The following is a 15,872-nucleotide window of genomic DNA, read 5'->3' as shown; positions in this document are numbered from 1 at the left end:
CAGAAGGCACTGCTGTTGTGGTGGCAGGTGGGTGGCAGGCAGTGGGGTTCGGGCAGCGCGGGGCAGGTGTGGGGGCGCTGCCTGGATCCCCACTGTTTTGGTACCCAGGGACGTGGCGCTGCCCGGATCTCCGCTGCCCAGGTATCCGGGGAGGCGGGTGCTGCCGGGATGAGCAAGTATCTGGTGAGGGGGGCTGCCCGGATCCCTGCTAACCAGGTATCCAGGGGGTGCACTGCCCTGATCCCCCCTGACCAGGTATCCGGGGGGAAGGGGGGGGGGGGGGGCAGTGCTGCCCAGATCCCTGCTAACCAGGTATCCAGTGGGGGAGGGGGCAATTTTGTTATCCACACTTTGTTGGACCCCACAGACAGGGCCCTCTCTCCACATGTGCTGTCATACTGTTATATATATATACATATACATACACACACTAGGAATGGCCATCGATGTTTATAAAACATCAATGGTTTATGGCCAATGTCAAATGGCCAATGTCAAATGGTTTCCCCCCATCGATGTCAAGCTTAAACAATTGCTTTTTTCCTGGGATACGGAGCATAGCTCCGCCCAGGACATCCGTCATTTTCTGATTGGCCCACAGGCCATCCATTGCATAGTTATGCACCATCGATGGTCAGTTGCACTTTTGCCATTGATGGCAAAGGCAATGATAGCCATGCCTAATATATACCTTTCTCCAGTGGCATAGAAAGGGGGACGGGTACTTTTTACCCTGGACTGGAGGGGGCTGGGTCCCACTCCCCTGTTGCAGGGAGCCGGGCAATGGGGAAGGAGATGACAGGCTGCTGCCGCTGCACAGCCTCTCTCCCCAGCACAGCACATGCTGCTCAGTATAGTGTGCTGAGCTGGGGAGAGACAGCTGCACAGGTAGTGTGGCCACACCACCTCCTGGAGTCTCTGTACCACCCTGTGGCCATGCCCCTGAAGTTTACAGGTGCCCAGCAGACCACACTCCTGTATACCTCTGCCACCCTAATAGTTGCTTCAATGTCCTGTCCCCTGATGCAACTACACTGAGTGGCCAAATTGTTATGACCACTTGACACTTATACGCAGATCGGCCAAAACTTCACATTGTTGCCGCTAGTAGTAGTCCGCAGCGCCGTACATAGCAAACAAAAACAAATGACAAGGTAATGTACAGGGTGTGTTGATAAAAGACAGCATAAATAGGGGTATAGCTGGTAGAACTAAAATCAGCATCAGTTCTGAAGTAGGTGTCTAAATTGTCGAGGAGACTGAAGATGAAGTAGAGGAAGGGAAGAACAGGACAGGAGCACAGGTGAGGTAAAGAGGTAGGGTGAGTACGTGAGGAAGGAGGGCCCTACTCATAAGAGTTAACAAACTAAAAGGAGGTGGGTGGACGAACGAAAAACAATAGGATAAGTAGGAATGGATGGAGGGGTAGGGTAGGCAGGATAGGAGGAGCGAAAGAGGTTAGGAGGAGGAGGGATAGGCTAGTCGGAAGAAGTGGGTTTTGAGGGAGCGCTTGAAGGATGTAAGGGAATGCAACTACACTGTTTATAGCTATCTCGCTAGAGGGCGAGATAGCTCTAAAAAGGGAATGCAGGACAAGTGAAGCATCATTGCACTGTGTTGCTTGTGAATTTAACTACGTTTGAACGCGGGATGATTGTAGGCGCTCGAACCGTCAGAACCAGTATCTGCACTTGTGAAGTGTTCGAGAGCAGCAGTTATTAATGTTTACAGAGAGTGGACTACCGAGCAGAATACCGGGGCTCAATGTCAGGATTGTGGTCGTCACAGGCTACTGAATGCTGGATCTGACAGGAGACTTGCCAGAGTTGTCCAGTCCACCAGAAGAGCAACAGTATGTCACACTGGGGCAGATGTATTAAGCCTGGAGAAGAGATAAACTGGAGATAAAGTGGAGATAACTTGGAAGAGATAACGCACCAGCCAATCAGCTGTGTTTAAAATATGACAGTTGGGATCTGATTGGCTGGTGCATTATCTCCTTCCACTTTATCTCCAGTTTATCTCTTCATGAGGCTTAATACATCTGCCCCATTGTGGGGAATCTTAATCAAGGAGCAACCGTGAAGGTCTCTGAACGAACTGCCACACATTACACCGTATAGGCTATGGAAGCTGACGACCTGTTGCAAATCCTCTACTGTCTGCCTTGAGCAAGAGCAGACGTCTCCACTTCACAAAGGAGCACAAGGATTGGACAGTAGATGACTGGAAAAGGATCATGTGGTCCCATGAATTGCATTTTCAATTACATTACCATGCAGATGGCAGGATGGGAATATGGAGAAAACAGCACGAAAGCATGGACCCCAACTTCATTGCCGCAACACTTCAAGCTAGTGGAGGCAATATTATGTTTTGGGGATGTTTTCTTGTCATTGTATGGGTCCTTTGATTCCTTTGGAACAAGGGCTGAATGGCCAAGGGTATTTGAGTGTTATCGCAGATCAAGTACATCCTGTTATGTTAATGGTGTACCCTGCCGGGGATGGATACTTCCAGCAGGACAATGCTCCCTGTCATAAAGCTGGCATTGTCCGCAGATGGCTCGAAGAGTATGGCAGAGACTTTACCTTGCTTAGTTGGCTGCACAATCACCAGATCTCAATCCAATGGAGAATCTGTGGGATGAGATCGAATGGGCCATCAGGCAGCTGGATCCATTACCATCAAATATTAAGGAATTGGAAAGTGCAGTTCATAGGATATGGTCTCAAATTCCTCAAACCACCTACCAACATCTCAAAGAGTCCATGCCAAGAAGAATCCACACAGTAGCAAGGGCAAAAGGTGGTCCAACATTATATTGAGGGGGTGGTCATAATAATTTGGCCACTCGTATATTTATTTACCATTTACTTGTCCTACATTGCCTGCTACTTCAAATCATTATTTTCTTGTGTTTGTTTTGCTCATTTATGTATTATTAGGTGCTGCTGAACCCGTATGTAATAATATAAAAAGATATCTATATATACATATATTCAAATATACTATATATACAGATGGAGCGGGATTCATCTGTCCAGGGGATGGCGACGCCAGCCGCCATCCCCTGCCCCGCGCCATCTGTATGCCGGAAGGGGACGCGCGCGCACGAGCTGCGCACGCGTCCCCTTCCGACGGTGCTGCCCTCGGTCGCCCGGTGCCCACACCGGGCGACTGCACCCCCCCCGCAGTGTCCTCGGGACCCCCCCAGCCCCCTCGAGCGGGAGGCGGACAGTATTGCGTCCGCTTCGCCGCCTAGATACTGAGACGCGTGTGCGTGGGGGACGCACGCGCGCCTCAGTCAGATGGAGCGCCGTGTTGCTGGTGGATCGCCAGCAGCATGCTGCTGGCGATTCGCCAGCAACACTGAGACCTGCTCCATCTGTAGCTATAGACATATCTATCTATAACATATATATCTAATATAAAGCTAGCTGTATATACTATATATCTATAGACAGTGGTCGAAGTGGGCTGGTATGCGGCGGTATGGCATACCGGCATTTCTTCCCACTGACCCGGAAGTAGGGAGATGCAGAAGGCAGGGGAGTGCATGCTTCTCTGCATATGCATGCTGTTGGGATGGGTGCCCAGATCCTGTCACCACCAGTCACTGCAGCTGCTGGTACTCTCCATGCCCAGATCTCATCCCTGTGCCGCTGTCCTCTCCCTGCCATTGATCCCCTCCCCTCCAGGCTGATCCCCGCCATTCACTGCTGCCCTTTCCATCGCTGATGCACTTCCTGCCTGTGCCGGGCGCCCGGCTATCTTCTCTGCGCTGCTGGTCCTCTCCCTGCCTGTGCTGGGCACCCAGCTATCTTCTCTTCACAGTGAGTCTTCAGTGATAGACAGCCGCCAGTGCTACAATTCCAGCGGCTGATATGTAGGATTTGAATCTGCAGACAGCAGGCAGACTACAGTGCAGGAGCGGGCAGGAGGCCTTTAAGGCACATACTGCAGCACACAGCGCTGGAGACAAATGGAGTTTTACACTGCAACTTTTGGCACAATGGCTCCAGCAGTGTGAGGGCAGCTGGCAGGTGTATTGCAACAGTATATTCACCTCTCTCTTTCTCTCTCTGTCTCACCCCCTCTCTCACCTCTCTCTCCCCTCTATCACTCTGCCTGACCCCCCCTCTAACCCCTATATCCTATTAATAGATTGTAAGCTCCTCCGAGCAGGTCCCTCTTCCCTCCTGTTAAAGCCCTCTTCTCTTCACATTTCACTCACAGCTCTCCTATACTCAAACACTCAGTGACCATCTTTGTCTGCATACTCATCTCCATCATTGACCTCAAGCCTCTTACAGTATGTTGATTGAGTCCTCACTACTTATATTTAAGCTGTAATGTGTAACTGTGGCGCTATTTGTACTCTATTTTTGTTATTTATTCAATGTTATGCCAAATTTTGTCTCCCTGTATTGTTCCTTTGTACGGCGCTGCGAAACACTTGTAAATGAAATTATAATAATAATATCTCTTTCTGACCCCCTCTCACCTCTCTCTCACTCTTTGCCTGACCACCCCTCTCTCCCTCCCTCTGCCTGACCCCGCTCTCTCACCCTTCTCTCTTTGCCTAACCCCCCCTCTGCCTCTCTGCTTAACCCCCCTCTCTCACCCTCTTCTACCAGACCCCCTCTCATCCCTGCACTGTTGGTCCTCTTCCTGCCTGTGCTGGGAGCCCAGCTCTCATCTCTGCACCACTGGACCTCACCCTGCACTGATCCCCTCCAGTCAATGCCACCCCTGGACCTCTACCTTCCATTGCTGAGCCAGGCTCTTATTCCTGTCCCTTCTGTCATGCTTCCTGTATCTGTGTCTCCTGCTGTCACTTTCCCTGTCCCTGCTGTCATTCTCCCTGTATCCATGTCTCCCGCTGTCACTCTCCCTGCTGTCACTATCCCAGTATCCGTGTCTCCTGCTGTCACTCTCCCTGTCCTAGCTGTCATTCTCCCTGTCCTCGCTGTCATTCTCCCTGTATCTATGTCTCCTGCTGTCACTATCCCTGTCCCTGCTGTCATTATCCTTGTATCCATGCTCCTGCTGGTACTCTCCATGTCCCCGCTGTCCCTATGACTCTCGTGTCACTTTCTATGTGCCCCTGCTATTATTTTCTCTGTGCCCCTGCGGTCACTCTCCCTCTTTCCCTGAGACCCCACTGCCGCTCTCTTTCTGTTTCCCTGCTGCCACTCGCTCACTTTCCCTGTCCCTCTGTCCCTGCTATCACTCTCTCTCTCTATCTCTGTTGTCAATTTCTCTGTTCCTGAATTTACACATAATACCATGTGGCATAATGTATATGGGGTACTAGTGCAAGAAAGTATAAGTGGTCCTACTATTGTAGTGCATAAAGTATATATTAGGGGTATAGGGTGTTGCAAACTACACTTAATGACACACACCCTTTTGAGTGGCTATGTCAACCTTTCCGGAGCTACACACCCTTTTTCAGAGTGCGCGTGCCTTTGGCGGGCACATAGCTACACCCTTTATTTTCCCATACCCCCACTTTCAAATTTCCACTTCGACCACTGTCTATAGCAGGGGTGGGGAACCTCCGGCCCGCGGGCCGGATACGGCCCCCGCACCCAGTATGTCCGGCCCGCCCGCCTGCCTATATTACAGCCGCCCGCCCGCCCATATTACAGAAGTATCATCCGCCCGGCCCCGGCCGCCTATATTTCATACCATCCGCCGGGGATGGCTGCTGCTGCTGCCGCCGAGGAGATGTGCAGAAGACGCGCCCGCCAATCACTGCCGGCGCATCCCCTCCACAGCCACTGTGATTGGCGGGCGCGTCCTCTACACATCTCCCCGGCGGCGGCAGCAGCAGCAGCCATCCCCGGCGCCTGGCTGGTGTGTAATATAGGAGGGCGGGCGGCTGGCTGATACCTCAGTAATATAGGCAGGCGGGCGGGTGGCTGATACAGTACATCAGTAATATAGGCGGGCGGGCGGCTGATACAGTACATCAGTAATATAGGCGGGCGGGCGGGATAGCGGGCGGCTGATTAATCGGTAATATAGCCGGGCGGGTGGCGGGGGAGATATGCAGAAGATGCTCCCGCCAATGCTGCTTCTCTCACCCTCCCTTCCCCAGTGACTGACACATCCAGGGGTTGTCATTTACCCCTGGATTCACCCCCAAACAGGTTAATGTGGTTATGTCTGATTCTCATAATCAGACATAATCACATTAACCTGTTTGGGGGTGACACTGTCTCTTTTTATGGTGTCTCTGCCCACATGTATATGTCGCTGCCCGTGTGTATAATGCCCACATGTATATGCCGCTGCCCTGTGTATAATGCCCACATGTATATGCCGCTGCCCTGTGTATAATGCCCACATGTATATGCCGCTGCCCTTGTGTATTATGCCCACATGTATATGCCGGTGCCCTGTGTATAATCCCCACATGTATATGCCACTGCCAGTGTGTATTATGCCCACATGTATATGCTGCTGCCCTTGTGTATTATGCCCACATGTATATGCCGGTGCCCTGTGTATAATGCCCACATGTATATGTCGCTGCCAGTGTGTATAATGCCCACATGTATATGCCGCTGCCAGTGTGTATAATGCCCACATGTATATGCCGCTGCCAGTGTGTATAATGCCCACATGTATATGCCGCTGCCAGTGTGTATAATGCCCACATGTATATGCCGCTGCCAGTGTGTATAATGCCCACATGTATATGCCGCTGCCAGTGTGTATAATGCCCACATGTATATGCCGCTGCCCTGTGTATAATGCCCACGCGTATATGCCGATAATTGATAATTTTTATATGGCCCCCGAAGGGTTTTCAAATTTTCCAAATGGCCCTCGGTAGAAAAAAGGTTCCCCACCCCTGGTCTATAGATATAACTAGATATATATAACATATATACAATATGCAGCTGCAGTTTAAAAAAAACAAACATGTAATATAATATTGTAGTGACATATGGCTCCTTTTTGTGGCCTGTGTAGCAGATTTCCTGTAGATCAGGATTAGCAGCAGGCAACCAAGTGCCATTAGCCTGGCATAGAGATTTACTGCAGCAGCAGCAGAACCTGGGTGCGTAATGACGTACAGGAGTGTGTGCGTCACGGCGTAGGAGGGCGGGGCCAAGGCTCTGCGCGTCCCCGTGAGCTGATGCGCGGGCAGGGGAGGTGAGGCTGCTGTCAGCTGTGTGTGACTGCTGCCAGGCCCTCACGGACTGCGGCACAGCGGGTTGATCGGTGCCCACGGAGGAGCGCTGTAGCCCGCACCAGCCAGCAGGTGAGTGTTCCCGGCCTGCAGTCATCCGGTCAGTGCTGTGTCCCCAGCAAGGTGCATCATTCACTGCTTCCATCCCACAGCTGCCGTACTGTATTATCCCGGTCGCTGCCGTGTACTGTATTATCCCGGTCGCTGCACCCCCATTGCCTCTGTCGTTGCACCCCCATTGCCCCTGTCGTTGCGCCCCCATTGCCCCTATTGTTGCGCCCCCCATTGCCCCTATTGTTGCGCCCCCCATTGCCCCTGTCGTTGCGCCCCCATTGCCCCTGTCGTTGCGCCCCCATTGCCCCTGTCGTTGCGCCCCCATTGCCCCTGTCGTTGCGCCCCCATTGCCCCTGTCGTTGCGCGCCCATTGCCCCAGTCGTTGCGCCCCCATTGCCCCTGTCGTTGCGCGCCCATTGCCCCTGTCGTTGCGCGCCCATTGCCCCTGTCGTTGCGCCCCCATTCCCCCTGTCGTTGCGCCCCCATTGCCCCTGTCGTTGCGCCCCCATTGCCCCTGTCGTTGCGCGCCCATTGCCCCTGTCGTTGCGCGCCCATTGCCCCTGTCGTTGCGCGCCCATTGCCCCTGTCGTTGCGCGCCCATTGCCCCTGTCGTTGCGCCCCCATTGCCCCTGTCGTTGCGCCCCCATTGCCCCTGTCGTTGCGCCCCCATTGCCCCTGTCGTTGCGCCCCCAATGCCCCTGTCGTTGTGCCTCCTTCCTCTCACCTGTCCCCATTACCTCTGTCGCTGAGCCTCCTTCCTCTCTCGCCTGTCCCCATTACCTCTGTCGCTGAGCCTCCTTCCTCTCTCACCTGTCCCCATTACCTCTGTCGCTGCGCCTCCTTCCTCTCACCTGTCCCCATTACCTCTGTCGCTGCGCCTCCTTCCTCTCACCTGTCCCCATTACCTCTGTTGCTGCGCACCTTCCTCTCTCACCTGTCCCCATTACATCTGTCGCTGAGCCTCCTTCCTCTCTCACCTGTCCCCATTACCTCTGTCGCTGCGCCTCCTTCCTCTCACCTGTCCCCATTACCTCTGTTGCTGCGCACCTTCCTCTCTCACCTGTCCCCATTACATCTGCCGCTGAGCCTCCTTCCTCTCTCGCCTGTCCCCATTACCTCTGTCGCTGCGCCTCCTTCCTCTCTCGCCTGTCCCCATTACCTCTGTTGCTGAGCCTCCTTCCTCTCTCGCCTGTCCCCATTACATCTGTCGCTGCGCACCTTCCTCTCTCGCCTGTCCCCATTACCTCTGTCGCTGCGCACCTTCCTCTCTCGCCTGTCCCCATTACATCTGTCACTATGCCCCCTTCCTCTCTCGCCTGTCCCCATTACATCTGTCACTATGCCCCCTTCCTCTCGCCATTGCATCTGTCACTGCGTTCCCTTCACTCTTGCTTGTCCCCATTACATCTGTTACTACGCCCCTATTTTGACAATATTATTACTTGGTACTCCCAAGCTGCCCTTCCCCTATTATCACCCCTTGCTGTTACCTGTCACTTCCCTTTTTTGCCCCCCATCATTCCCTGTCACTTCCTCCCGGTGTTCCCTGTCATTATAATTGCCTGTCATTCCCCCTTTTGTCCAACATATTAGACTGTCGCTCCTTTTGCAGCCCCTGTTATCACCTCTGGATTCCGTTACTGCTGGCCCTGCCAAACTGTGGCCCTCCAGCTTTTGTGAACTACACATCCCAGCATGCTTTGCCATAGTTTTAGCATTCCCTAATAGCAAAACTGTGGCAAGGAATGATGGGACTTGTAGTTTCACAACAGCTGGAAGGCCATAGTTTGGCCATGCTTAGTGTCTCAATAATCAGTTGCTGCTTCATCCCATTATCATCTTTGCTCCCTTTTGTGTGTCCTACCATCGGTGCTCCTTAGTTCGTCAGTATATTATTGGTTACGTCTTTCACCGGTTATCCTGTTCTTCTTTTTGCCACTTGGCCTTATTGCACCTTTGTCAGCAATCTCACTATTACTATTGTCACTGTGTCTTTGAAACTAACAATATCCCATAACATGAACCCATGTTCAACATCTGCTGGCAGCCTCTCCCCTTATCTCTGTACCCACTGCACCATATTTCACAGTCACCGAGTACCTGATAATGGGCTGGGGTTTCCTCATATATTATCCAAGTAGCTGTCCCCATCTCTTTACTATTTCATAATAATGTCCTTGACCCCCCCCTATGTGCATTCATTCTTATCAATACAACCAGACGCTTATGTCTGCAGTCTCTTGAAGCTGGAAAAGCCCCATTCACTGCTATCTCCTTCATTTTATGTTTATTGTCTTAAATGTCCAGGTCAGTGTATACTTAGCTGAGTTACCCACCCCCCCACGAACATCTGTAGTCACTGTTACCACCCCCTGAACATCTGTAGTCACTGTCACCACCCCTGAACATCTGTAGTCACTGTTACCACCCCCCTGAACATCTGTAATCACTGTTACCACCCCCCTGAACATCTGTAATCACTGTTAGCACCCCCTGAACATCTGTAGTCACTGTTAGCACCCCCTGAACATCTGTAGTCACTGTTAGCACCCCCTGAACATCTGTAGTCACTGTTACCACCCCCTGAACATCTGTAGTCACTGTTAGCACCCCCTGAACATCTGTAGTCACTGTTAGCACCCCCCCTGAACATCTGTAGTCACTGTTAGCACCCCCCCCTGAACATCTGTAGTCACTGTTACCACCCCCTGAACATCTGTAGTCACTGTTAGCACCCCCTGAACATCTGTAGTCACTGTTAGCACCCCCCTGAACATCTGTAGTCACTGTTAGCACCCCCCTGAACATCTGTAGTCACTGTTAGCACCCCCCCTGAACATCTGTAGTCACTGTTAGCACCCCCCCTGAACATCTGTAGTCACTGTTAGCACCCCCCCTGAACATCTGTAGTCACTGTTACCACCCCCTAAACATCTGTAGTCACTGTTACCACCCCCTGAACATCTGTAGTCACTGTTAGCACCCCCCTGAACATCTGTAGTCACTGTTAGCACCCCCTGAACATCTGTAGTCACTGTTAGCACCCCCTGAACATCTGTAGTCACTGTTAGCACCCCCTGAACATCTGTAGTCACTGTTAGCACCCCCTGAACATCTGTAGTCACTGTTAGCACCCCCTGAACATCTGTAGTCACTGTTAGCACCCCCCTGAACATCTGCAGTCACTGTTAGCACCCCCCTGAACATCTGTAGTCACTGTTACCACCCCCTGAACATCTCATGTGACTTTTACCACACCCCCTGAACATCTGCTGTCACTGTTACCACCCCCCACCCCCTGGACATCTCCTGTCACTGTTACCATCCCCCACCCCCTTGACATCTACTTTCATTGTTACCATCCCCCACCCCCTGGACATTTCCTGTCATTGTTACCATCCCCCCCTGGACATTTCCTGTCATTGTTACCATCCCCCCCTGGACATTTCCTGTCATTGTTACCATCCCCCCCTGGACATCTCCTGTCACTTGGAGTTATTCAGAACTGATTGGTGCTGTGCGAATTCGCAAGCCAATTGATTACTGAACGACTGCGCTGCAATAAGAATCGGTGGCCTTGTTTATTTAGCTGGCCATTCAGACTTGCACGGGACGTCCCTCTGTCTGGGCGGTGGCGATCTGCTCACAGGGATCTGCTAAATGACACATCAGCGATCAGGTCTGACTAACCCCACTGTTATCACCCCCCCTAAACATCTCCTGTCACATTTATCACCCCCCTGATAATCCCCAGTCTCTCTATTACCATCTTTCTGAAAATCTTGTTACCGTTCCCCAGAACAGCCCTCCATCATTTCCAGCATCACCCCTGAAAAGCACCTTGTCATTCCTACCCCCTTCCCCCCAAATAAGATCACCGTCACCATGTTACAGAAAAGTGGGTCATCTCTAGCGCCCACAAAGCTATGACTATTATCATCCCCTGTGACTACTGCCACCCCCACTGAAATCCACTATCCATAATGCCACCCACCTGAAAATCTGTCACTGTTCTATCCAGCCACCTACTGGCACTGTGCTCCCAGTCCCCTTACTGTCACTAACAGCTCTGTCACGTTATAGTGTACAATCTTTTCCTGCCGGAATTCTTCCCTCCGGGTGCAGCCCCCCCCCCCCCCCTCTCTCTCTGTTGGAGCCTTATTACCACATTTTCAGCAGTGACAGAGACGCTATCGGATTATTCTGGACTCCTCTGTCCCTGTATGCTTTGTGTGTTTCTTCTCCATCTGCCCCAAATTCCACGTGTATATGAGTTTTCTGCCCTGTCCCCTGTTAGCGATACTCACCCCCCCCCCCCTCCACCCCAAATCTATGGCACCTCTTATTTGTTCTAGAGGAGTATTGTATCTGTATAAGTTGGGCACAGATAACAGCTGGAAGCTCTTCTAACCTTCTGCTCTCTGATCACCTTTTCATTTGTTCAACACCTTGGGTGAAATGTAATAGGTTGAGAGATTCTGAAAGTGAGAGATTTGGTAAGAAATCTCCAGTTTTTTTAAAGTGGCAATCATTTACACTGCAAAACCAGTTTGATTTTGAAGTGTCAATGATTGCCGCTTTAAAAAACCTGGAGATTTCTTACCAAATCTTTCACTTTCTGAATCTCTCATCCTATTACATTTCACCCCTTGTGTTTTCAATGTTTGACTTTAAAACCCATCAGATGCATTGCTTAATATTTGCTTGAACTACACAGGAACCGGTAAACTACATGTGCCATCTATGGACAGTGTAGGGGGGCTGAACCAATGTTCATCGATGTGGTTTACTATACACGATGGTCCTTATTCTGGTTCACTCGCAAAGGGCAGTTTCTCCTCACATGGACGAAACCATGCTGCACTGCAGGTGGGGCAGATGTAACATGTACAGAGAGAGTTAAGGTGCGTACACACGGTGGGGGGGGGGGGGAGATATATTGCTAGCAATATATTGCTCAGTGTCTCCTTTTTATCAGCGACCAGAGATGGTCGCTGATGAAAAGGAACCTCTGCTGGGGGAGCCGCAGAGGTAACAAGCTCCTGCGACCAGCGATTACAATGGGGCAGAAAACGGGAGTGCGCATCCGGCGATTTATCGCTGGTGCAAACTCCAATCACTGGCAATATGGTCGCCTGCGACCATATTCCCATCGATTATAGCCCCTATCGCCCCCGTGTGTACACAGCATTAGATTTAGGTGGGGTTTTACTTCAAAGTGAGATCTATATTGCAGTGTGAAAATAAAGCAGTTGCTGTTTTCCCTGCACAGAAACAAAATAACTGCCCAACCCTAACTCTCTCTGCACATGTTACATCTGCCCCCCTGCAGTGGACATGGTTTTGTCCATTTGAGAAGGAATTTGCCTTTGCGAGTGACCCAGAATAAGAGCCTATATGCCATTGAGGCACAAGTGCCTCGTGCCTCGGAGATGTCGATCTTTAACGCATTGGTAGGCTGCGCTATGGATGTCGGTTTAGCCCACAAGAAGCAGGACTGCATGTGTGCAGGTAGCCTGTAAACGTTACCACCCACAAGAACAGTGTCTGACAGCAAACACAGCGATGACTTGTACACAGCGACTACCGCAACACCCGCAAGCAAACACAGGGTGGCTTTCTGTTAGTATACGGAGGCGTGTAGGTATAAGGAGGAGGAGATGGACAGCTTGCTGTCCTGGAACCAGTAGTATTGTTGTCCCTGGAGTAAGATGAACAAGGCTGGGCACAAATGAATAGTTGGCTACGCATAGCAGAGATGCAATCAGGAAGACAGATCTGTGTACATAAGGTATGAGTGGCGCTGTGGATGGTCTATTTTTATATTACTGCTGGCTTCGGCTCTTGTTGCAGAGCGAGGGATGCTCATAAAGGCAGGAATGTAGAGAAATGTCTCTGGCAAGGCGAGGATAGAATTATAGCATGGACACAATGGAAGGAGATGTCAGCATTTTGGAGACGACCGTTCAATAGGACCCAATGTACTTAACTAGAAGCAATCAGTACAGCAGGGGAGATGGCTCAGTTTCAGCAGGAGAGCGGATACTGTGTCAGGCTGGGGGTGAATTGATGTCTGTGGTAGAGGTGTGAGACCAGGATAGAGCGATACCTCGGGGAGAGGCGCCCAGGTGCTGGGTGTGAGGACCACAACAAAGGGATATAATGAGATGTGTCCGAAGCAGAGCAAGGACGGGTTATTAATGGCTTATAAGGGAGAGCTTGAGCTAGGTGTATGGTCACTAGGTCGAAATGCATTGGGTTGACATTGGGAAGGTCGTCGGTGAAAAGGTTGGCATGGGTTTTCACGGTTTTCGTTTTTTGTGCCGACAGGTGGTATTTCATGCCCTATCATCCAATAGAGCATGGGGGGAGAATATAATAGTGTGTCGAGCGGGCGTTGTACGCTGTATTTGTGTCCATGTCTACTGTGACATGACATTTCTGTCAAAGCAAAAAACGTGAAAAACCCATGTCGACCATTTCACTGTTGTCCTTCCCAGCGTCGACATAATACTTGTGTCGACCTTTGACCCCGTTGACCTAATTTGTGTCAACCTTTTCCATGCGTCAACCAAAATAGCAGCCATAAGCTCATAACTGCCATGTTACAGGCTGTGTTTGGAAAATGACAATATTTTATATAATAAAGGAGCTGATTGGTTGTTATACCTCTCTCCACTTTATCACTTTTCAAGCTTAGTACATCCGGCTCAGCGTAAGAAGCAACTAAATTGACATTTGCTTAGCAGGAGTGGAAGTGGGAAACGATGCACTGGGGTGGTGAAATATTGCAGCACTGGGGGGTGTGGGCTGTTGGGGAAGGGGTGTAGGGGGATGGTGGTGGTGGTGGTGTGCTCACTCTAGGTCGGCCAATTGTTCCCAGAGGCAGGTGGAGTAGCTGCGCAGTGTGAAGGCAGACAGCAATGATTATGGATAGACGCCCTGTATCGCTATAAATGTAACTCGGGTCAGGCGATAACGGAGCGGGTGAGTTATGCACAAAGCAATGGCGGAGGTAAACATTGTGTCCTGTCTATGAGTCAGTTTGAGCAATGTGATACTGAACACTGGGCCTGATTCAGAGATGTTTGCTGATCAGCGAATTCGCAGTCACGTATGCATGGGATCAAATAGCATGAAACATGCTATTGGATCGTAACCGCTATATGGGCCTTATTCAGATCTGAGCTCAGTACAAAAATGGGCAATACCATGTGCACTGCAGGTGGGGCAGATGTAACATGTGCAGAGAGAGTTAGATTTGGGGGAGTTATTTTGTTTCTGTGCAGGGTTAATACTGGCTGCATTATTTTTACAGATATTTTTAGATTTCAGTTTCAGCACACCCCACCCAAATCTAACTCTCTCTGCACATGTTACATCTGCCCCACCTGCAGGGCAGCATGGTTTTGCCCATTTGCCAAACAAATTTGTACTGTGATCAGATCTGAATAAGGCCCTATGTTTGGAGGTTGCCTGATAGGAAGCCGTCGTTTGGGGGGTGGGAAACGGACGTTTTCTGGGAGTGTCAGAAAATCTGCAGGAGTGCCCAGGTGTTTTAAGGGAGGGTGTATGACGTCAGTGCCGGCCTGCGCCACCCTGTCTCTGTCGCAGATCTGTGGAAGGGTCAGAGTTCATCACATCTGCTCAGACCAGCGAAACCATTCAATGGTTCGTGAGTTGCGTATGGATTGTGGAGTGAACAGCGATCTGTTCGATTCATTCCCATATTTACACAGGGCAGGTTTTCTTTCTGTCTGGGTGGCGCCTATCTACTGTCATCTGCATCTTTGCAGATCTGCAATCAACTCTGCACCAGGCCCATGGGATGCTAATGTCCGTTTCCATTCTCAGGTTTAATGCTGGTGTCGTCCAGTTGGTCAGAAATGGTCCAGTGAGCTAAGAAGGGATCTGTGATATGATTTAACACGGAGGTACCATGGGGCAGAGGAAGAAGCCATGTCCCAGGCTGTTGGATTACTTGGTGATCATAGGTGCAAGGTAAGGTCTTATGATCTGAATGAAACGATCCCAGGAAACTGATATACTGGGAGGAAGCGAAGAGCAGCGATAATCTCGTTACATGGTCATACAGCCGAGGAATTATAGATTATACACAATTACCTTTCCTTTCCATATGACCCATCACTAGGAATTGAGGTTTAAATCATTCACCAGCTCATCAAAGGACTTTTGTCACGCTGGCAGCAGCCACGGTCACAGGCCTGCTTCCGGTTGTTCAATATTTTATGTGTCTGATGGCTCATTGTCTGCCGACTGTTCCATAATGCCCGCGGGCTTCCCTGCAGCTTGCAGATCATTGTTGTGAAGTGCACTCGTATCATGAACAGACAGTGTGGGTGGCCGCCGCGATAGTGCTGCATATTAATTCACCTGGAAACGGTCTCACCCCCCTGAGGCAATGAGACGAGTTCCACACTCGTAATTATTGGTTTGGCGTACAATATGGCTGCCATCTCTGTGTGTTGGTGCCCCATACCAATTGTGACGCCACTTCATTGTTGGGGGAAAAAAAAGGCGTATGGTAATAAGTTCACATTAAATTAAAATGTATTTTTTTATGTGTATATTTATGCAGTCGGGAATA

At 50.6% G+C, this 15,872-nt stretch overlaps 1 protein-coding gene across 37 annotated transcripts in view; it reads left to right on the top strand.

Annotated features, from left to right (window-relative positions):
• Window positions 1-7,119: 7,119 nt before the first annotated feature.
• The window catches only part of MADD (MAP kinase activating death domain), a 101,199-nt gene continuing 92,446 nt past the window's right edge, over window positions 7,120-15,872 (top strand). For 31 of the 37 annotated variants that reach the window (XM_083164428.1, XM_083164432.1, XM_083164427.1 and 28 more), the window contains exons 1-2: window positions 7,121-7,282; window positions 15,119-15,265. In XM_083164428.1, coding sequence (XP_083020554.1) covers window positions 15,204-15,265 — 62 coding nt within the window. In that variant the 5' untranslated portion in view covers window positions 7,121-7,282; window positions 15,119-15,203. Of the gene's footprint in view, window positions 7,283-15,118; window positions 15,266-15,872 lie in introns of all 37 variants that reach the window. The other 6 variants (XM_083164421.1, XM_083164410.1, XM_083164415.1 and 3 more) reach the window with 1 other exon arrangement.

Source organism: Crinia signifera, chromosome 11 (assembly GCF_055691185.1).
Source record: "Crinia signifera chromosome 11, ASM5569118v1, whole genome shotgun sequence".
Lineage (NCBI taxonomy): Eukaryota > Metazoa > Chordata > Amphibia > Anura > Myobatrachidae > Crinia > Crinia signifera.
This window is presented reverse-complemented; position numbering and strand designations above follow the sequence as displayed.